The 23,928-nt window shown below is 43.7% G+C and overlaps 1 protein-coding gene across 1 annotated transcript in view; it reads left to right on the top strand.

Annotated features, from left to right (window-relative positions):
* Positions 1-23,928, top strand: part of Orc5 (origin recognition complex subunit 5) — a 196,398-nt gene that overhangs the window by 89,075 nt on the left and 83,395 nt on the right. Inside the window, exon 4 of the mRNA XM_067148673.2 lies at positions 22,855-22,964. Within this exon, the coding sequence (XP_067004774.2) occupies positions 22,855-22,964 (110 nt within the window). The remainder of the gene's footprint in view (positions 1-22,854; positions 22,965-23,928) is intronic.

Genomic DNA, 23,928 nt, shown 5'->3' with positions numbered 1-23,928 from the left:
TGGCGGGAAGTGCGATATACTCAAACGTGCAAATGAAAAAAACACAAGGAGAGTGTCCAGTGTGTAGAAAGAAACCAGAAACTGAACTTTTCATGAAAAAACCAAGATGTAAATCCTGTGACAAATGCTGAGGCTTTATTTACATCATTCATCGTAGAACATAACCTGCCTTTAAATTGTGCCGATCACATGGGGCCTTTGTTTCGCAAAATGTTTCCTGATTCGGAAAACACTAAATGATATAGGTGTGCTAGAATGAAAATGGTGGCTATCATTACAGAAATGTGCATGGAAGAAAGGGTGAAAATTGTATCACATTTGCAGGTGAATGCATTTTCTGTCGCTACTGATGGTAGCAATAAAAGCAACTTGAAAATATATCCGATTGTTGTAACATTTTTTAGGCCTGAACTCAATGAAATTCAGAGTTGTCTACTGTCTGTGCCTAATTAAGAAGGGGATGCTAGTGAAGCTAATATTGCCAATCTTTTGCTCTCAGCTTTTCAGGAATTCCACATTCCGTTAAGAAACTGCCTAGCTCTTGGTGTTGATAATGCTTCAGTAATGGTAGGATTAAAGAATGGTGTGGCAGGATGTTTGAAGCGGGAAAATAGTAACATAATCATCGTAGGCTGCTCTTGTCACCTAATTAATCTTGCTGCAGAGAAGGGTGCGGCATGCTTGCCTGTAAATGTAGATGAAAGTATAATTGATATATTTTATTATCTGGAAAGGAGTGCAAAGAGGAAAGTTCAGAGAATTTCAGACTTTACACAGCACAGAGATCAGGAAAATTCTGAAGCATGTGCCTACTTGATGGTTATCACTAAGAAGATTTTAGATAGGATTTTGCTGCAGTGGGATCCTTTGGTTACTTTATTCAGGAGCAAAATTGTGAGTAAGGATTCTCAGATGGGAACTTTGAAAACCTACAAAATTCCTAAACACAGTGTAAGTGTAGATGTGTCTTGTTTGTCTGAAAAGGTGAAGCATTGTCATAACATTTCACCACACTCCTCAGTTAAAAGGAAAACCCAAGTCATCAGTTTCACCCAAAAAAATGAAACTACGGATGACACTAAAAGCCATGCTTTGTCACGTGAAGAACGGCTGTTCATGTTCCTTTCATCAAATTGTCATAAATCTTTTTGCCCTTTTTTCTCAAGTTTTATGGATATCTTTGAGAATCCAAACGTAGCTCTTCAGTCAAGTATGCCGCACATCCACTTATTGAAGTCGGTTTCAGAGGAACTATTGAAGAATGTGATGGCAAGGTTTGTGAAACCACACGTTATTAAAAGCTCCTCCTCTCTCCTTGATGTAGATTATCATACTCCAGCAAATCAAAAGGATGATTGTTATCTCCTCCTCTGCGAACCATGTGACCTTGCCGCAGAGGGGAGGCTTGCGTGTCCCAATGATGCAGATAGCCGAGCCGCAGGTGCAACCATATCGGATGAGTATCTGTTGAGAGACCAGACTAACGAATGGTTCATCGAAAGGGGGGTAGCAGCCTTTCGGTAGTTGCAAGGGCGGCAGTCTAGATGATTGACTGATACGGCCTTATAATAATACTCAGCGTGGCTTAGCTGTGTTGATACTGCTACACGGCTGAAAGCAACAGGAAACTACAGCCGTAACTAACTCCCGAAGACATGCAGCTCTCTCTGTATGAATGATGTACTGATGATGGCTTCCTCCGGGGTAAAATATTCCAGAGGTAAACTAGTCCCCCATTCGTATCTCCGGGTGGAGACTACACGAGAGGGGGCGATCATCAGGAAGATGGATACTGACATTCTGCGAGTCGGAGCGTGGAATGTTAGAAGTTTGAATCGTTGTGGTAGGTTAGAGAATCTGAAAAGGGAGATGGATAGGCTAAAGTTAGATGTAGTTAGTATAAGTGAAGTACGTTGGCAGGAAGAACAAGATTTTTGGTCAGGTGACTACCGAATTATCAACACAAAATCAAACAGAGGAAATGCAGGAGTTGGTTTAATAATGAATAAGAAAATAGGGCAGCGGGTAAGTTACTATGACCAGCATAGTGAAAGAATTATTGTCATCAATACAGACACCAAACCAATGCCCACCACAATAGTGCAGGTCTATATGCCTACTAGTTCAGCGGATGATGAAGAAATCGAAAGAATATACAAGGAGATAGAAGATTTAATACAATATGTAAAAGGTGATGAGAATCTAATGGTGATGGGAGACTGGAATGCAGTGGTAGGCCAAGGAAGAGAAGGTAGTACAGTAGGAGAATTTGGATTGGGACAAAGGAACGAAAGGAAGTCGGCTGGTTGAATTCTGCACTGATCATAATTTAGTCCTTGCCAATACTTGGTTCAAACACCACAAACGACGGCTGTATACGTGGACGAGACCTGGAGACACTGGAAGGTATCAAATAGACTTCATTATGATTAGGCAGAGATTCAGAAACGAGGTGTTGGATTGCAAAACTTTCCCAGGAGCAGACGTGGACTCTAACCACAACTTGTTTGTCGTGAAATGCCATCTGAAGCTGAAGAAATTGCAGAAAGGAAAGAATGCAAAAAGATGGGATCTAGACAAGTTGAAAGAAAAGAGTGTGAGGGATTGTTTCAAGGAACATGTTGCACAAGGACTAAATGAAAAGGCTGAAGGAATCACTATAGAAGAAGAGTGGAGAGTCGTGAAAAATGAAGTCAGTAGTGTTGCTGAAGAAATGTTAGGAAGGAAGAAAAGATCAACTAAGAATCAGTGGATAACTCAGGAGATACTAGACCTGATTGATGAACGAGGAAAATACAAGAATGCTAGAAATTAAGAGGGCAGAAAAGAATACAGGCAATTAAAGAATGAAGTGGATAGAAAGTGCAAGGTAGCTAAGGAAGAATGGCTGAAGGAGAAGTGCAAGGATGTCGAAGGCTGTATGGCCCTGGGAAAGGTAGATGCTGCATACAGGAAAATCAAGGAAACCTTTGGAGAAAGGAAATCGAGGTGTATGAATATTAAGAGCTCAGATGGAAAGCCACTTCTAGGGACAGAAGACAAAGCAGAAAGATGGCAGAGCATATCCAACAGTTGTATCAAGGTAAAGAGGTAGATAATTTGGTTCTGGAACATGAAGAGGCTGTTGATGCTGATGAAATGGGAGACCCAATTTTGAGGTCAGAGTTTGACAGAGCTGTGAGTGACCTCAATAGGAACAAGTCACCTGGAATTGATGACATTCCCTGTGAATTACTGACTGCCTCAGGAGAAACCAGAATGGCAAGGTTATTTCATTTAGTGTGCAAGATGTATGAGACAGGAGAAGTCCCATCCGATTTTCGGAAGAATGTTGTTATACCCATTCCCAAGAAAGCCGGTGCTGACAGGTGTGAAAACTACCACACCATTAGTTTAGTATCTCATGCCTGCAAAATTTTAACACGTATTATTTACAGAAGAATGGAAAAACAAGTTGAAGCTGAGTTGGGAGAAGATCAATTTGGCTTCAGAAGAAATGTAGGAACACGTGAAGCAATCCTGACTTTACGTCTGATCTTAGATGATCGAATCAAGAAGGACAAGCCCACGTACATGGCATTCATAGATCTAGAAAAGGCATTCGATAATGTTCATTGGACCAAGCTATTTATGATTTATGATTCTGAAGATGATAGGGATCAGATACTGAGAATGAAGAATTATCTACAATCTGTATAAAAATCAGTCTGCAGCGATAAGAATCGAGGGCTTTGAAAAAGAAGCAGCAATCCAGAAAGGAGTGAGGCAAGGCTGCAGTTTATCCCCTCTCCTTTTCAATGTTTACATAGAACAGGCAGTAAAGGAAATCAAAGAGAAATTTGGAAAGGGAATCACAGTCCAAGGAGAGGAAATCAAAACCTTGAGATTTGCCAATGATATTGTTATTTTATCTGAGATTGCAGAAGATCTCGAGAAGTTGCTGAATGGTATGGATGAAGTCTTGGGTAAGGAGTACAAGATGAAAATAAATAAGTCAAAAACAAAAGTAATGGAGTGCAGTCGAACGAAGGCAGGTGATGTAGGAAATATTAGATTAGGAAATGAAGTCAAAGGAAGTAGATGAATATTGTTACTTGGGTAGTAAAATAACTAACAATGGCAGAAGTAAGGAGGACATAAAATGCAGACTAGCACAAGCAAGGAAGAGCTTTCGTAAGAAAATAAATTTGCTCACTTCAAACATTGATATCGGAATTAGAAAGATGTTTTTGAAGACTTTTGTGTGGAGCGTGGCATTGTATGGAAGTGAAACATGGACGATAACTAGCTCAGAAAGAAAGAGAATAGAAGCTTTTAAAATGTGGTGTTACAGAAGAATGCTGAAGGTGAGATGGATAAATCGAATCACAAATGAAGAGATACTGAATCGAATTGGTGAGAGGAGATCTATTTGGCTAAATTTGACAAGAAGAAGAGATAGAATGATAGGACACATCTTAAGACACCCAGGACTTGTTCAGTTGGTTTTTGAAGGAAGTGTAGGTGGTAAGAACGGTAGGGGGAGACCAAGGTATAAATATGACAAGCAGATTAGAGCAGATGTAGGATGCAATAGTTACGTAGAAATGAAAAGTTTAGCACAGCACAGGATAGGGTGGCATGGAGAGCTGTATCAAACCAGTCTATGGACTGATGACTCAAACAACAACACGATTGTTATCTGATGATAGGGAACTTTGCGTTTGTTGTGGTGAACACTTTGAAGTCTGAGGAAAAGTGCATATTCTTTAAGTTTGTTAGAAAGTGTTTCTCTTCATCATGTGACTACATGGTACACAAATTTCTGTTCAAAGATTAAGTTTTAATTAATGCAGAAGTTGCAAACTTTCCTGCTGTAAGTAAGGCATTGTTTTCAAGCCTTAGATATTTCATTTACAAGTTTTTGAACATTCTGACTAGTGAAACAGAACATTTAGATAAAGAAACTGATATTCTGCACCCCCAGTTCTGTAACTTTCAGCTTGAAGAAACAGACCTGGCAAAAGGACAAATTGATGTTCAGTGAGCATTGGTAGATGAGATGAAATCAGCTGATGGTGTACTTAAATACGGAGGGTTGCCCCAGTTAAGATTAGACTATTTTCATGTACCTTTTGTCCTAGGCGATTCCTTTTCTCCAGACCCGGTTGTGCTTGATGTGATACCCACGGGCACGGACTATTGCCCTACATCTCAATTTCCACTGTAGAAGACTTTGACGGAGTACAGTAAGAGAAATATTGTCCCATACCTCCTGGCACACTTGCCAAAGACCCTCAATAGTGATAGGAAGTCTAGAAGAAAGCCCTCATTTCAGGAGACCAAAGGCACAGAACTCCATTGGTGAGGCATCCAGGGTTTTGACAGGGATGACACCAAAATGGTATGACACGGACACCCGTCTCTGCTTCTTTTCTCTCGTAGTAGGTGACTGATGATCTGGAAGTATTGCACCATTTCCTGTCCTTAAATCCAATTAACACACGGGGGGTTGGAAGACCACGTGGTGCTGTCCGAGAAACGTCCGTAAGAAATCTCTAAATAAACTTATACTAATTAGTATATGAACAGGAGATATGGAGGCAAATTTTGAACTGAGAAATATATATAAAGGGGTAGAATGGATTTATTGGTTCAGAACATAAATACGGTTCATACAAAATGAAAATCAAGATAAAATTTGTAACCTCAACCCCAAATCAGTCTTAAAAAATGTGACTCACACATAAAAATCAAATACATTACAACAAAATAAATTCATAAAAAGGAAAAAGCGGGCAATGACCTGTAAATTAAAGTTCCAAAGTTTGTTTACATGGAGATTCGATCCGTGTTATGAAATAATTGTGTAGGTCGTAAGTTACGATCTTCATTTCCGTGTTGACGTTTAACCAATAACGTAGAGTTTGAGGGATGTTCCACCATTTAATCACACACACACACACACACACGAGCGCAGTTGAACAGATCGCAATCCACTCTTCAAACGGCTGGTCAGCACGAGCGGATACGGAGTGAGTAAATAAAAACAACATTTCATTTTAACTCGAACACACCACACACAACAGTTTCTCATTCTGTCTTTATCTTTTTCCTCAGACACCTTCAATGCACGTTTCCATAAGCCAAGGCCATACCATCACCATACTACAACAACAATAGCGATGACAGTTACAATTACAATAGCAAGTATTCCATATTGAAGGATGTTCCCCCAGCTCTTCAACCAACTTAATTCTACTAATAAGTTCATGTGTGGTGGTAATAGTCAACAAGTCTTTGTTTTCTGTTTTTATATTTTTTTAAAAAGGTTCACATATTCTGGTTGATTGTGACAAGACCGCTCGACAAGTCTATGCCAAGTTGTGTAAACATACAATATTTTACTCAGATCCAAGAATATTAAAGTGCCAAGTGTTTCGCATTGGTGTATAAACTTTCAATCAATTAATTTCAACTGCATTAATGCATTAGTTTCCAGCAGACAGAAGCAGGACCAGCAGTTCTAATCTGTGTTCCACGAACACATGACAATTTTTGTAACCAAAAGCCAGAACTTTAAATACCAAGTAGTTTATCTTTAACATTCAATGTATAATTATTTCACTAGTTTAGTCAGGGAAAGCAGTACAGTCAAACCCATAAACGTTCTAGTAACACAAATATTTCATATGGTTATAAGTGTTTTCATTTGAACGAGTGTGTTATCAAACAATACAAGTGTTCCCAGTGTTCCGTGTACATGAACACGCAACAATTTAGATTAGATCTATGTATTTATACATTTTGCTTCATTGTGTATTTCATCCAATCTTTTTCAGACAGAAACAGGACTGTCAAATCCAAGAATGCTCTTAGAGAGACAAGTTTTCCACACCATTATAAGTGTCGTTATTGTGTTTTGTAATTATTTTCAATCCAGTACATGTAATTCCAGTGTTCCGAGTTCTGTGAACACAAGACTGTTAGAGCCAGAACTGGGAACTTTCTAAGCTCCAAGTTCTCCTTGCCAAGTGTATGTTGCATTTCAAGGTTATATCTATCAACTCAATGATGTATTTCCATGCAACCACCTATAATTGCAAGGATTTTTCGTTATGATGATTGTTATCAGATTTTCCCTTAATTTAATTTTAACCAAGAACTGATGATGACTCCATGGGAGTCAAAACTGGTCTTCTTATAATTTAATAACTTGTTGCAATGTGTTGAATGGTGGAACATCCCTCAAACTCTACATAATTGTGTAGGTGCGCCAGCTAAGTACCTAAGTCCTTTTTCCCTAGGGCATCGATCTTAATCGTCTTTACGCAGTTCCAGAAATACTAATACACTAGTACAAAAATAACTGACTATCTATATTTACACTCTGACATATTTGGATACAAATAATAAAAACACTAGTGCAGGTTGGTTCCTATACACTCCCACCAAAATAAAGCACTGATTCTACTGTATGAGTCTGCACTCATATGCAAATTGGACCAGACAGAACTGGCTTCCCGGCAAATTAGCTATCAAGCTAAAAATCCCATATTTAACAGCATAAGAGATATAAGAACAAAGAGGTACACACACATAAATAGAGCAACCCTGTGGACAAAAACACATACAGACAAGCATGAAACATAATAGAGATATTGGGGATCGAACCCGACTCTGGCAGGCTTCGTAGGCTTGCGTCTATAACAGACACAGTTGTCCACCTCTCTCTTACTCCACATGGTTCGGTCGATCAGCTGTTTGGAAAGCAAAACATTATCTGACAGGCAAGGAGGTGCATAGCTCGGGAAACATAACGGGACCTTGAAAATCCACTTTCACTTGAGAGGGTGCGCATATACAGCTGGCAAAACACTTTCTGCCCGGGAAGTTTATTCACTTGTCGAGGCAAGCCGACTCTCTTTTCTTCATAATAAGACACAACTTCTCTCTCCCAAATACAAGCGGACAGCCAGGGCATAATCAAGCCAAACACAAGCTCTGCTCATAATGCATTTAAATAAGTCCTACCCGTAAATATCACAGCTCAATCGCCTATCTCATAAAATCAGCCCTCTTAATAGCGCATGGCAACACTGGCCTTTCATATTGCACATCATCGGTTCTAGCCCCTCATGTTCCCGAACTTGCCTTCTTCCCAATATAAATGATCCTATTATGACCCAACGGTGGACATATTATCACTGCACATCTTTAAGTTACTGAAATTATCCATGCCACATGCAAAGAAAACAACCTAACTAAATTCATGTTATTAACTATCTGAATTTAATCCAATGCAGTGTACATGTAGCCTGTTTGATTCTAAAGGAACTCTACCTGAAATATCTCTATAATGAATGACATAACAGAAAAACAGAAAACACTATTCAAGCAAAGAAAACCATCTATCATTATCCTATCATTTTCCTTTCTTCCCACCTTGCTAAATGTATACACCTCAAATGGGCTAAAACATGCAAACCAGCTCTGACCAAATTTAACGTTAAGAAAACATGAACACAAACAATTGCCACTCAGGCTGACATTTAATCATTGAAAAATTCGAATTAACCCTACTCTAGTGTATTAATATTTCTTAAAACATGCTTGTATGGATATTAACACTTAACGTTTGCAGCTACTTTGCCATTCACCACGAATCACATGTCCGCTGTGCCACAATCGCCTTAGCCCATCGTGACAGCGGTTAGCAAAGGTTGAATGGCCCTGGTATTGATCCCTCGTACAGCCATCGTTGTCTTCTTCTCGTTCCTGGAAAAGTCTGCAATGATGCTGTGGATTAAGGTCTCCTCTTCACTGCTCTGCGTGCATGAGTATACAATATTGATGCTAATGATAGGCTATAATTGGTTTAGCCTACGCGCAAGTGTTAGTCCCAACCTGTGCGTCATTAGACTAAGGGCATTCACCCGATTGAGTCATGAGGAATGTGTTATGTCGAAGTGTGTGGCCAAGGAATTTGGTTTTCCTCTTTTCTACAGTGTTGATCAATTCCCTTGTTTCGTTTATTTCCTTAAGGAGGACCCTATTGTTTGATTTTTTCTCTGTCCAACTAATTTTCAGCATCCTCCTCCATATCCACATTTCCATTGCTTCCATTGCTTCCCCTACCACGGGCGTTTAAATAGACTAATAGTTTGTCCGTTGGTCGAGGTAACTCCCCGGCTAATAGAGACAGCGGCCTGCTAACGGCTTTCCAAAGTCCAACGGCTTCACGTTCAAATGAGTCTTATTATCAAAAGTGCTCATCTAATCATTATTGTCATGCAGAAGTGGATGATGAATCTGTTTCCAATTTCTCATTAATTCGGACCTGTGGAATATTAGTTTGGTGGCGAATATCTGTGCTTGAATTCAAAGGATCCCAGTCCTGCGAAGATGAAGTTGGTCAACCTGATTTAGTTGTCTTGGCGTTCCCGACGTTCAAATTTTACCTCTCCCCTAGCTTGTATCGGTTGAATTTGAAAAGTGGAGTGGGGTCGGCGTGCCTGGATACATAACCAACAGTTCAATTTGAACTTGAAAAAGTTTGCTGTTGATGGAAAAGTACTGGGTGTGCCTCGCCTATGTTGTGGCTCAACTGTTCTCCTGCCTTCATTCCCAGCTCCTTGCATATGCATAAAATATTTCCACAGTGTTACAAATATATAATTGAGGCATATATGGAATGGCTCAATATGACTGGGTGTGTTATCCATGTGGATCCAGACATTTGAAGCATCCTCACCGTAAAGTCAAGGGATATCTTCGTCAAAGTAGGGGTCCATGACATTCTTCTGGAAGCAGGCAGCATTGATCTTCACATTTTTCGACGCTCTGAAGATTCTGAGTTTACCCTGGGCATATTATCCTGCCACTACCATGAACCCCTTATCAAACTTTTCTTTGTTTTCCTTGACCTTTCCTTGGACTTTTGGGCGACAGTAAATTGCCCGGGGCTTGTTGGTGTCATCCAAATAAACTAAAGCTTCATGCAGGTTAACAACTGACTGCCATTTATCCCCACCTATGTAGTTTCCGTATAATTTTCTGGCATTAGTGAACCATTCTTTAACGTGCCTTGCTTTCAAAGCATATCCACATGCCTTAAGTCGCTTTACCAGGTTCAGATCTTCTTTAATTGTACGATAAACTGTACCTTTCGATGTGCTTGTGTGGCTGTCAAAGTGTCAAGGATTCTTTCTTCAGGACAGCATCCTTTACTTTCATAATGATGTCCGGAGTCCTGGAGGATCGAACTCTCTTCCGCGGCAGTTTTTTCAAAGTTGTTGTTTCTGGCGGGAAAACATTTTGTTGAAATTTTATCACATTGCCTACAGAGTACTTACTAGTGTTGAGACCTTCATTTTACACTGTTTTACAATCCTCGGTAATGAGAAATTAGCATCGGAAAGGCCAACAATATAGCCTTGCAATGTATCTGCAGTTTGGCAGGCCATGAGGCAACAATGGTGTGGTATGACTGTATGAGGCACTTCTCTAAATCACACTGACCAGACAGAAAAAAAAAGAAAAAAAAGACATGTGGCTGTTTCCAGGAGCAGCAAGTGCGCTCAAGGTCACGTCCTGTATTAACTGGGGCAACCATCCATATGACAGACTCGCTAACTATTTTATCAATTTCACATAGCAATGCAGAATGTGAAAGGACTTTTAGCAGTCACAAAGACAAAAACACAGTTCAGATCCTTGCTGTCTGAACAAACTTTGGAGAAACTTTTATCCTCAACATCAGTTCAGCAAGGCAAGTGCTTTGAGCAAAAATTTCTGAAGAGGGCTAAGTCAGCTGTGGGTGTGTTGAACAACAGTTAGTCGTAGTGTGTTCAGCATGTTGAAGGATCAGGAGTCACATGTTCCTAAAGTTGAGGTATGTCCAGTATTTAGTATTTACATATAAATAGTAATAATTTTGTGTGGCTAGTTCTAGCCGAGTGCAGCCCTTGTAAGGCAGACCCTCTGATGAGGGTGGGCGGCATCTGCCATGTGTAGGTAACTGCGTGTTAATGTGGTAGAGGATAGTGTTATGTGTGGCGTGTGAGTTGCAGGGATGTTGGGGACAGCACAAACACCCAGCCCCTGGACCATTGGAATTAACCAATGAAGGTGAAAATCCCCGACCCGGCCGGGAATCGAACCCGGGACCCTCCGAACCGAAGGCCAGTACGCTGACCGTTCAGGCAAAGAGTCCGACACATATAAACAGAGAGAAATATATATGTATGTAGGCCAAATAGAGTTGTTAATTTATTGAATTATAATGAATTAGTACATGTTCTGCCATCAGTGATATGTCGTATTACGTCGCGATTCGCTGCCAAATTTCTCCTGACTTTTTTCTTTTGAATGTTGGCATGTCTGCTTGTAAATTCATTATTTGTCTATACTTGTTCATTCTATCACCTAACTCTCTATCATTGTTAAGTAAACAATACTACATATATATGCATGTTTTAAGTGATTTGATAGAATCTGAGGATGTTCTTGTCGAACGAAACATGTCATTCTTTGTATAATAGTGTGTATCTTTTACAGATAGGTTTATAGTGTTATAGTTTATATTGAAATTGTTGTGTGTTTGTCGGATTGGAAAGTTTTTGTTACTTTTTACTAAGTTTACAATATGATACAAACTAACTAGTGTCTCTTTGTTGGTTAGAGAACATACAGTGTGGAGTTTATAGTACACCACCAAACTCAAGTGGGGAGGACATCAATAAGGGCTCACCGAGCTGCTGTGAACTTCCTCTGTGATGTAATGAGCTATTTTTCAGGTAGTGAGGTGGGGGAGTCAGATGGCTGGTAGTTATCGTCACAGTTCTCTTGGGGGCATCACCTTAGGGTTGGGGGAGGAACCGGTAGAGGTGAAAGGGAGTTTGGATAAAATGAGGTGAGGGGGGACGGAGTCCCCGCAAGAGTTGGTTTACGGAGGGATGGTCTCGGTCGAGGGTGGGGCGGAAGGTACGTTGGAATTGGGATAGGACGTAGGAGTCAAGTTTGGGGAAGGGGTAGAAATCGAGTAGGTCGCAGGTGGGGTAGTGGAACGGGAGCTGGAGTGCATGGCGGACTGTGCAGAGTTTTATGGAGAGGGGAGGGCGATATAGGTTGAGTTGGAGTTGACTGCGTCTGCCCAGGCGGTGAGGTCAAAGGTTATAGGTGGTCGGACGGAGGACTTGTAAGTCTGGAGGAGGGAGGATTTGAGACCCCACTGGGTCCCGGCGCACTAGTCAGGCACGGTTGGCGATCTTGGATTTGAGATGGAGAAAGTGGGGCTGGAAGGTTAGTTGCTGGTCAAAAAAGGATATTGAGGTATTTTAGGGAGGGTTGGGTGCAGATGGGGGCATCTCATATCTGGAGATTGAGGTATTCCGGGTTGCGGGTGATACTGAACTTTCTGGGCTTGCAGCAAAGGAGAACTGATTGGGTTTTGTCAAGGTTGAGTTTTAGGTGCCACCAGTCATACTAGGAAAGGAAGGAGTCAAGGTATGGCTGGACAGTTCCGTTAATGGCCTGTACTGAGGTTAGGGGGAGGCTAGGATATCTGTATCATTAGCGAATTGTAGGAGTAGGTTGGGAGGTGCGGGTTGTGGGATATATGCAACAAAGAGGATGAAGAGGAGAGGGGAGTGGGGAGAACCTTATGGAACTCCTCGTGTGAGGGAAAAGGAGCAGAAGAGTTGGTTATTTATGGATACCTGCGTTGTGCGGTTCCAGAGGTCGGAGGAAATGAGTCGGATGTAGGAAATAGGGAGGGTGAAAAATCTGAGTTTGAATAGGAGTACGGGATGCCAGACGGAGTCGAAGGTGACCGGGAAATCATAGGTGATTAGGAGGGTGGGATGGGTTCGATTGAAGTTGTTGGTAGTGGTTTAGATGAGGCACAGGAGCTGGTCTTCGATGGAGTGGAAGCTGAACTGGGATGGGGGTAGGAGGTGGTTGGCTTGGAGGTGGGGGTGAAGGTGGCGGACTAGGATTTTGTCAAGGATTTTAGTGAAAACCATTATCAGGGTGATGGGATGGTAGGAGCTTAGTTTGGATGGGGTTTTCTGGTTTGGGAAACAGGAGCATTGTGGTGTGTTTCCAGCAGGAGGGGTAGAAACCAGTACCGAGGATGAAGGTATAGAGGTTGGCCAGGAGGGTTGGAAGGGTTACAGGGGCATGGTGGATATGTAGTAGCGGGTCTTTTCTGGTCCTGGGGCTGTGTTGCAGGATTTGTATATGACCGACTGAATTTCTGTTGGAGTGATGGGTGCATCGAGGGGATGAGTGGAGAGCGTATGTGTATTGGATGGGATGAGGGAAGGAGAGGAGGCTAGGTCTAGGTATAGTTGTGTGTCTGTGATGTTGAAATCAGGGTCTTCATGTGTGTTGAAGCGTTGGTTGAAGTAGTGGGTGAAAGCTGCCAGTTTCTCCTTGGTGTTCGCTGGTGCTACACCCCGGTGGATGATGGGATAGCAAGGGTAGGATTTTGTGCCGAAGAGGCTATTGAGTTTGGCCCAGAATTTGGATGGATGGGTGTGCAGGGAGTTTAGGTTGGTGCAGGTTTGGGCCCAGGAGCGGTGGAAGTGGGTTGTCAGGTAGTTCCAAATGGTTCAAAGCATTTGGCAGTGAGGCGAAAAAAGGAGGGGTCTCGGAAGCGCATGAATTCATAGAGATAGGATTAGGATAGTTTTTGTAGATGGGTGAATCGCAGGGGTAGGCGGGTTTGAGACAGGGAGTGAAGTCTATTGGGGATACTGGGTTCTGAGGCTGTGGTTATGAGGAAAGGATGAATGTGTTGAGGGTATCGATGGCTGTTTGATCGGAGAGGTGGGGAGGTGGGTTCTCTGAGGCTTAGTTTAGTTTCCCTTGGTATGAGGGCCAGTCAGAGTTGATGAAATCAGGTATGGGTATTGTGGAGGTGGGGGGGGGGGGGGAGGAGCGTGGCGGGGTTTGGGGGATGGGATTTGGAGGAGTACTGGAAGGTAGTCGCTTTCTGTGCTGGGGAGTAGTTGGACGTTGAGGAGGTGGACGAGGGAGTTGTGTGTTATTAGAGCGTCGGGTATGGTGTTGGAGGCAGGGTGGGTGGGGCCAGGAAAGGGAATAAAGGAGCAATCTCGATCGCTTAGAAGGACCTGGAGTTCTTCTAATGCATGACGGGATCTGAAGGTGAGGTTTAGGTCGGCTAGGAGTATAAAGTGGGGGAACGTGTCACTGAAGTAGGTGATGAAGTCCAGGGGGAGAGGGACGTGGGACAAGTGGTAGATGGATGCTAGGTGGAGGATTCGGGAGCGGAAGTAGACTGTAATAACTATGGATTCTGAGAAGGTGAGGGGGTGGGGAGGGAATCGGAGCCAGGAGAGGAGTGATAAACAGGTGGCTATGGCGGAACCCCCATGGTCTGTGTTGTATGTCCGGCGCTCCCTTTCTCGCTCCGTCAGCCAGCTGCACGCGCGCCTGTGTATCATTCTGCTAGCTTCGACGCGCAGCCCTCAGTGCGCGTGCCTGACCATCGAGTGTACTATAAATAGGAGCTCCCTGCCTGCTCACTCGCCCACTTGCCCCGGTGTCCAGCTCCAGAATACACCCTACGTCGAGCACGGAGGCTACTCCTCTTGAAAATGTGCTTCGACCAGGTGGACTGAATTTCTGGCAGTACGAGGTTTCACCTCTGGTCACCGCTCCCTTACCTGTTTCCGCTGCCTATGTTCCGTAATTCTTTCACAAGCCATTTTCATTCCCTAAGTTATGCAAGCTCCCTTAGTTTCGCTAGGTGGAATTTCTTCAATCAATTGAACTTGCTTTTTAGGAATTCAGGCACTTCAACAAACAAGGACTCTCAAAGACATTTATGTTAGTGTGCCAGATAGTTTTCGACTATCAACGTGTCAATTCACAAAGACTATCTTTTCAAGATAGAAGTGTATATAAAGACTGTAAACCTGTACATATTGTATAAAGACAGACTTTTCTCAAGATTCAATATTCCTTTTTGCTTCAAAATAAATTTCAGTTATTTGTGTAAATATCATAAAGTGAAGCAATAAAAGTTGTGTTTTGTAAACTTCTACCTTGGTTACAACACAACTCTATGGCGACGAGGTAAAAAAAACGCAACCACCTACAATTCTTCGACACCAGTTGCCAACTCTATGGCGACGAGGTAAAAAAGCAACTCTACAATTCTTCGGCCCCAGTCGCCAACTCTATAGTGACGAGGTAAAAAGCAACAAACTACACGTCATCAGCCCCAATCGCCAACTCTATAGCTACGAGGTAAACACGACACTACAATTCAACAGGCCCAGTTGTCAACTCTACGGCGACGTGCTAAACAACAACGACACTCCAACCAGTTCTGACACACAGCTTACCTTACTCTTTCTTGCACGCATCTCGCAATGGCTACTGCGGAACAACTCGCTACGGTCTTCCAAGCCTTACAGCAGCAACAACAACAGTTTATGCAACAACAACAGGCAGCATTACTTCAGGCTATTCAAGCTATTTCTGTCTCTACACAGCCATCAGCTATTCCTCCGTTCTCTGCTTTTGATCCGGCTAAGGAAGAATGGTCAGTTTATTTAGCCCGCTTACAACAGCATTTCATCTGCCATTCTGTCCCAGATGATCAACGCCGCCGCGCACTATTTCTTAGTTCGGTTGGCAATGCTACGTGTGAATTACTACGTAAATTAAGTCCGGAAGAACACTTATCTGAGGTACCCTTCACGCAGCTCTTGGCCCGTCTCACGGAACACTATGCCAAAGCTCCTCACATAGTGGCTGCTCGCTATAAATTTTTTCAAAGCAGAAAGCAACCCCATCAGACACATACTGAATGGATAACTGAATTGCGTGGTCTAGCTAAACCCTGCCAGTTCATCTGCTCCAAGGACGGTTGTGGTTCATCCTACACTGATTCTCTCATTCGGGACATGATAATTTTACATACTCCTGAAGACAAAATACGTTTTGACGCTGTCAAGCAGAGTAACCCTTCTTTAGAAGACGTCCAGCGTATTGCTACGGTTTATGAGCTTACTACCCAGACTGCCGCAGCCATAGCTTCTCCACACGAAGTTGCACAAGTCTCGCCTCAGGCCCGCAAGTCCTCTGCTACAGTGAACCGTAAGGATAAGGCGCTCTCCACCAAGCATTCTCGCCAGGTTCCCTCTCGCAATGCTACACGGAAGCCCAATTCTACAAGCACCTCGAAACTCCTGCCTTCCTGCCGAGGTTGTTTCAAGCATCATGAACGTCGTGACTGTCGTTTTTTCAAAGCTACTTGTGAACGATGTAATAAACTTGGACACATTAAGACTGTCTGTCAAAGTTCGCTCCGCCCTGCTAAGACTACTGCAGCACGCCGGAAGCATATACAGCCCCGCCAAGACATGGAAGTGGATCAGATCAATCTTATTCTTCCCACAAAGGATTCTCACAAAATAATCATTCCTCTCTCATTCTCTGATCGATCTGTCGATTTTCAATTAGACACTGGATCACCTGTCTCTATTATTAACCTGACTACCTACCACAACTTAGGTTCACCTTCATGCTCTCCAGCTGACATCCAGCTCGTGACATTTAACAAGAAGAAAATTGACATCAAAGGTCAAATCAAGCTTCAGGCTAGTTATAAAGGAATTCAGAAGGCCATTCCTCTTCTCGTAGTTAACAACTACACTGCATCAAACATTATGGGCATGGATCTATTTAACTTATTTGGTTTCCAGATACATGACAACATTAACGTCGTATCTACATTGCATCCTACTTCTGACGTTACCGCTCTCCTAGCGCAGTTTCCTGAAGTCTTCGACTCTCAGCTCGGAACAGCCAAAGACTATACAGCTCACATACAGCTGAAATCCGGAGCTAAGCCTCGCTTCCTCAAAGCTCGTCCAGTACCCCTAGCACTTCAAGACCAGGTCACGAAAGAATTAGAAAGATGGATACAAACTGGAATTGTTGTCCCAGTTACTTCTAGTCAATGGGCTACTCCACTCGTGGTAATCAAGAAACCTGATGGTAATGTTCGACTTTGTGGCGATTTTCGATCTACAGTCAACGCACAACTCGACACAGATATCTTTCCTATTCCACGTCCAGAAGACTTATTCCGTCGTCTCTCTGGTGGACAATTCTTCTCTCGAGTTGATCTTAAAGAAGCATATCTCCAGCTACTTTTAGACGAAGAATCTAAGAAATTTCTCACACTCAACACTCCTCTCGGACTGCTCCAGCTCCAGCGGCTCCCATTTGGTGTTTCATCCTCAGCGGCTATTTTTCAGCGCTATTTGGCTCAACTCACCGCCTCCATTCCCGGTTGTGCTAACTACCTGGATGATATTATTGTTACTGGAAAAGATCATCCGGAACATCTAACCAATCTACGCCTCCTTCTCCAGAAATTGAAAGACAATGGACTACGAGCGAATCTCGCTAAATGTACCTTCTTTCAGCCTCAAGTTCACTACCTAGGACATATACTTGATAAGAATGGAATTCGTCCTAGTACACAGAATGTCTCAGCGATAGTAAACATGCCAGCACCTCAGAACCTCAAGCAGCTTCAGTCCTTCATAGGCAAAGCGAACTATTATAATAAGTTCATTCCACGCTTCGCTACAGTGGCAGCTCCATTAAACGCTCTACGTAAAAAAGGTGTTAAGTTTCAGTGGACTCCGCAATGCCAACAGGCATGGAAAACAATCAACAACGCCTTAATTCAAGCTATACAACTCACTCATTTTCAGCCCGACAAGATCATCACGCTAGCTACTGACGCTTCAGACTACGGTGTCGGTGCCGTTCTCTCCCAGAAGGATCGTCATGGACAAGAACGCCCCATCGCCTTCGCTTCGAAAACACTTAATGACCATCAACGTCGATACTCACAGATAGAGAAAGAAGCTTTAGCCATCATCTTTGGTATTCGCCGTTTCAATGAATATCTCTATGGCAACCATTTCCTGATCATTACCGATCATAAGCCTCTCGTACACTTATTACATCCTGGTAATAAGATCCCAGAGAATTCCCTCCGAAAGCTTCAAAGATGGTCCATGTTCCTTTCTGATTATTCCTATCAGATTGTATATCGAGCCACATCCCAGCATTGTAATGCTGATGCCCTCTCCCGCTTACCCGTTGGTCCTGATACTGCCTTCGATTCTCAAGAATCTGAATGTCTTCAGTTGGACATAGAACTTGAAGATACTGTATCCAGTTTTCCTATTGATGCTACCTGCATAGCTAAAGCTACGGATAAGGACAGTACACTTGCTACTGTACGTACTTACATCCGCAACGGTTGGCCTCTTCAGAGCACACTTCCTGCCCATCTGGCACCTTATCATCGTATGCAGCATCGTCTCACGACTCGTGCCGGAGTTGTATTACTAGAAGCAGGCACCATCTTCCGAGTGGTTATCCCACTTAGCCTACAGAAACAAGTTCTCGAATTATTACACCAAAGCCATTGGGGTATCTCCAGAACAAAACAACTCGCCCGTCAACACTGCTACTGGCCCGGTATTGATGCCGCCATCGAAAAGCTAATACGTCATTGTGAGCAATGTCAAACGAATCAGAACGCCCCGTCTTCTGATCTTGCTTCATGGCCTCCTGCTACTACTCCATGGGAACGAGTTCACATAGATTTCGCAGGTCCTTTCCTCAATTCCATGTGGTTAATAGTCATCGACTCACTGTCAAACTTTCCATATGTCGTGGATATGCATTCGACTACTACAACCGAAGCTACCATTCGTGCTCTCCAGAAAATCTTTACTACAGAAGGTTTACCACAAGTACTCATTTCAGACAACGGACCTCAATTTACAGCTACTGCTTTTCAGAACTTTTGTACACATAATGGCATTCGTCATATCCTAGCACCACCTTTTCACCCTCAATCTAATGGTGAAGCTGAACGCTTCGTACAAACATTTAAAAGAAGTATGAAGAAAGCTGTCTCTTCAGGCTTAACTAAAGACCAAGCCTTGCTCCAACTCTTAAACAACTACAGAACTCTACCAGGCGCTGATAATATCACTCCTGCACAGAAGCTCCATGGACGACCTCACAGAACTTTACTTTCTCTGTTACAGCCTCTTCCGACCCAGCATAAGACCTCACCAACGAAGTTCTCCATCAACGACAAGGTCTACACCAGGACATTCAAATCCAACCCACTCTGGATACCTGGAGTCATCTGCAGATCTTTGGGTCATCGTCTATACGAGATACAGACTACGGAGAAACGTATCTGCCGCCATCAAGATCAGATACGTCTGCGCTACCGCCCCTGTCCAGCTATTGATGCTATTGCTAAACCAGATAAATCTATTGCTGAACGCGCTTTAGATCATTTAATAACAATGGGTTCCTTTCAGGACGAGACAGCGCCACTCCGCCCAGTTCCAGCTCCGGACAATACAACAGAGACATCAGCAGCTCCGCCCCAGCATCGCAGTCGCCGCCAGCGCCGCCGCCGTTTCACGCCGTACCGGCGTATTTAGGAGGGGAGGGTGTTGTATGTCCGGCGCTCCCTTTCTCGCTCCGTCAGCCAGCTGCACGCGCGCCTGTGTATCATTCTGCTAGCTTCGACGCGCAGCCCTCAGTGCGCGTGCCTGACCATCGAGTGTACTATAAATAGGAGCTCCCTGCCTGCTCACTCGCCCACTTGCCCCGGTGTCCAGCTCCAGAATACACCCTACGTCGAGCACGGAGGCTACTCCTCTTGAAAATGTGCTTCGACCAGGTGGACTGAATTTCTGGCAGTACGAGGTTTCACCTCTGGTCACCGCTCCCTTACCTGTTTCCGCTGCCTATGTTCCGTAATTCTTTCACAAGCCATTTTCATTCCCTAAGTTATGCAAGCTCCCTTAGTTTCGCTAGGTGGAATTTCTTCAATCAATTGAACTTGCTTTTTAGGAATTCAGGCACTTCAACAAACAAGGACTCTCAAAGACATTTATGTTAGTGTGCCAGATAGTTTTCGACTATCAACGTGTCAATTCACAAAGACTATCTTTTCAAGATAGAAGTGTATATAAAGACTGTAAACCTGTACATATTGTATAAAGACAGACTTTTCTCAAGATTCAATATTCCTTTTTGCTTCAAAATAAATTTCAGTTATTTGTGTAAATATCATAAAGTGAAGCAATAAAAGTTGTGTTTTGTAAACTTCTACCTTGGTTACAACAGTCTGAGCCTCGGGGTGGTTGGCTGTGTGAAGGGTTGAATGGTGAAGCCAGGGAGGTGTGCGCACTGATTGGAACTGAGCATTGTCTCGTTAAGGAGGATGGTGTGGGTGGGGTGTTGGGTGGTGAGCGCTTTAAGGTATATACGTTTCGACTGGAAGGATTGAATATTGAGGAAGAGGATGGAGGTGAGCTCGGGAGGCCAGGAACGTATTGATGGATTTTGGGCCATGATTAAACTAGGGTCTCTAGTGGGGTGAATTGGAAGTGGGTGTTCAGGCCAGAGTGGGAGGTTTGGAAGTGTGCATTGAGGGTTTGGTTGGCGGTGGCCTGGAGTTGGGCTAGGACGAGTGGACGGTGGTAAGGATGAATGTTCAAGAGGGAGATAGTAATGAATTGGATGATGTCTTCCAGGGATAGGGGTAGGAAGAGGGATTGGGTGGGCTATGTGGGAAAATCCACGGTTCGGACTGGGGCGACTAATTCGGGACAGTTTTCGGGTGGTTGGGGGCGGGCTTTGCATTTGAGGGAGTAGGTGGGGTGGGATTCACCGCAGGTGTTACATTTGGGTGGAAGCTGGGCGTTGGGGCATCGGGAAGTCGGATGGGGTTGGGAGCAGTGGCTGCACACTGGATTTTCTGCAGTGCAGTGTCATGCTAATTGTAGGTTAAGCACTGCTCACATCTAATGGGTTGGGGAGCCGGTGCGCGGGAGGGTTCCACACAGTTGTGGTGCCTGAAGATGGGTGGCTAGAACCCAATGTACGTCTTGGGGGGGTGGGGGGAGGTGTATCCTTACCATGAATGTGGGCCCCGAAGAATTCTTAGTGCGGAAGGCCTTCCTTACTGGGGTGCCTTCCGCATTTAGTTCTTGAGTAATGGTGTCTTCCAAAATGTCAGGGTCCACCTCTTGGATCACACAACTGAAGAGACTGTGAGGAGGGTGTGGTTTTGATTGGGGGAGGGGGTTAGGGGCTAGGAGGGGGAAGTGGAGCCGAATTGGGCTGAGCCGACTGAGCTGGTAAGCCATCATTTGGCATCCTCTCCATTGATTTTAATTATGACTTCGTTGTTTGTAAGGCGAATGGAATATCTGCTATATCTTCTGTGCTAAAGTTAAATTGGAGAAGTTTTAGAAAAATGTTTTTTGGGTTCGGAATTCTGGGGATGGCTGTAGGAGTAGGAAGGAGTGGGTACCTGTTGGAGGTTTGTAGAGGGACCCGGGCTTGGTAATGGGTCGATGGGATCCTGAGAGGTGAAGGAGTGCTGGACTGGTGGAGGTTTGACGTGTGGGGAGAGGAAGAGAGTGCTGGTTTCTATATCGGAGTTTGTGATATCCTGTGGTTGGTTGCTCCTTGGCTGGGATTTTGATCGTGGGTGCCTTGTTTTCGGTGGGGCTGGAGATTAGGCGCTTCAGAATGATGTGAGAAGAATCCCGGGTAAGGACCGGGGTAATTGGTAGATGATGAGCGATGCCTGAAGACTGGGGTGGTTCGGTGCTTGGGCACATTACTGTACGAGAGTGGGCCAGGCTGTATACCATACAGTCCGTGATCGCCTGGGTGGTTGCAGTGGTGAAATTGGAGCAGGTGGTGGCAGCGGCGGAGTGGTACATGGCAGTTTACTGAGCACAGTACACAGTTTACACAGCACAGATCACTAGCACTACACTATTCTATGAAGTGGCTTATAGCCCGTATCATTTGCACAGCATTGTTGGGGTTGGCACCCCTGCGGGTACGTGGGTGATTCCAGGAGGCCTGGTCATCTGTCGACACTTACACTAACTAGTAAGTCCCGAGGTGAAACCTCACAAGAGGGCGCTCAGTCCACTTGTCTGTATGCAGTTTTTAGCTCCTCTGGGGAGCTGCGTCAGCATCTGGTGTGGGTGCCCTCGTCGGTCGAGTAGACTAGAGGAAACATAATTCACCAAGTGCTTACCAAATTCACGACTGTAGTGTTGGGCTGTACAGGAGGCAAAGAGGTTCTTGCTGACTCAGTAGATAGTGCGCAGGTAATCGTCCTCGTATTGGAGGCCAGTGCTAAGCTACTTGAAGCAGTGCTAATGCACTATAAGAGACTTAGCCTCTTTTACAAAAATGGATGCCTGCTAGGCCATCAGATGGTACAGATATCGATTCCCATAGGGAACCTGAAATATTTGTCCTGAATGAATAAATTCTTAATTCCAATATAGCATTTCTCGTTGGTCAAAGAACGAACCCCAGCAAGAGTGAGTGAGTGAGTGAGTGAGTGAGTGAGTGAGTGAGTGAGTGAGTGAGTGAGTCAGCCAGTCAGTTAGTCAGTCAACTCGTGAAGTTACAAGACAGTTGTGAGTCCATGACAGGTCATTTCAGCGTGGAGTGAATACGTTAGCTGTGAAGTATACTATTTAGAATGACAATGTGTCATGGAGTCTCTGTTGAAGAACAGTTCAGCAGGCCACCAGGCTGTGTGTGTGAAGAAATCAAGAGTAAAAATGTGTCAAATGGAATACTAAAAAATGAAAATGAACTTTTAAATAATAACTGTAAAAGGTAGTTCAATAAATTGAGTTAATAGTAGAAAACACTACCCTAAAGAACCTGCCACAATATATATCCTTGGTACTGTCTCCAAAGTGACTCTGTTATCAGTTTTTACTGTGCTGTTTTCAGAATGTGAAGAAGACTCCCCATATGCAGGATGTGACAATATGCTGGACTTCATTTATCACCTGAGAACACTGTTTGCTGCTTCATCATGGAAGGAAGAGGCTTTTATCATTGTAAGTAATGCAAAACAGATTCAGTAGATCTGCTTTTCATGTTAGGAAATCACATTACTTTCATGTGTAAAATACTAGGGGCTTTAAATTCAGAGGAGAGTTTGTTGTCTATTTGCTCTGTATGCTCACTTAAATTTATGTTGCAGACGTTAAAAGAATTGTTCATATATATGGTTTCATATTAGAACAGCCATGCTGGGCGGCTCAAATGGCAGAGTTTTTGAGCTCAAGGTTTTGAATCTTGATCCCTGCTCAGTCTAATATAGGCCAGCAAAACTGGGCTGCCTTAGGGCAACATGTATGAGAAGGAATGGACCATGCTTTCTATGCAGGCCACTCCAAATGAGTTAGCACATGCCTAGTGCATAGAGGCACAACTGAACATGGCCTTTCCACTGTAGACTGGCAACCACCGAGAGGCAGTTCAATCGAACAACTGTCTCCTTCCTGTTCATGGCAAGAAAATGTTTCCAGGACATACTTTTACAGCATGAACTGTGACATAATCCTATGGCTTTACAGCTCTGATGGGCCTTGGCCTACCAAGCGGCCACTGCTCAGCCGGAACGTCTGCAGATTATGAAGTAGCATGTGGTCAGTGTTATGAATCCTCTTGGCCGTTATACTTAGCTTTTTGGACCGGGGTGCTATCTCATCAGATAGCTCCTTAATTGTAATCATGTAGTCTTGAGTATACATTGAACTGGCCCTTACATCTAGGTAAAAATCCCCAACATGGCTGGGAATCAAACGTGGTACCTGTGGGTGAGAGGCAGGCATCCTACTCTTCTACAGCGGGACTAGCATAAGTGCAACATTTAAAGAAAACAAGAGAAGTTATGTTTGTAAATTAGAATACTGGATTGTATGGATGAACTGATTGAAAAAAATTATGCGAATAACAGATGTAATTGTTCCAGGGTACCCGTGGAACACAGAGGTTAAAGAAGGTGCCAGGGTGAAT

The sequence above is a fragment of the Anabrus simplex genome, chromosome 5, assembly GCF_040414725.1.
Source record: "Anabrus simplex isolate iqAnaSimp1 chromosome 5, ASM4041472v1, whole genome shotgun sequence".
Taxonomy (NCBI): Eukaryota; Metazoa; Arthropoda; class Insecta; order Orthoptera; family Tettigoniidae; genus Anabrus; species Anabrus simplex.
This window is presented reverse-complemented; position numbering and strand designations above follow the sequence as displayed.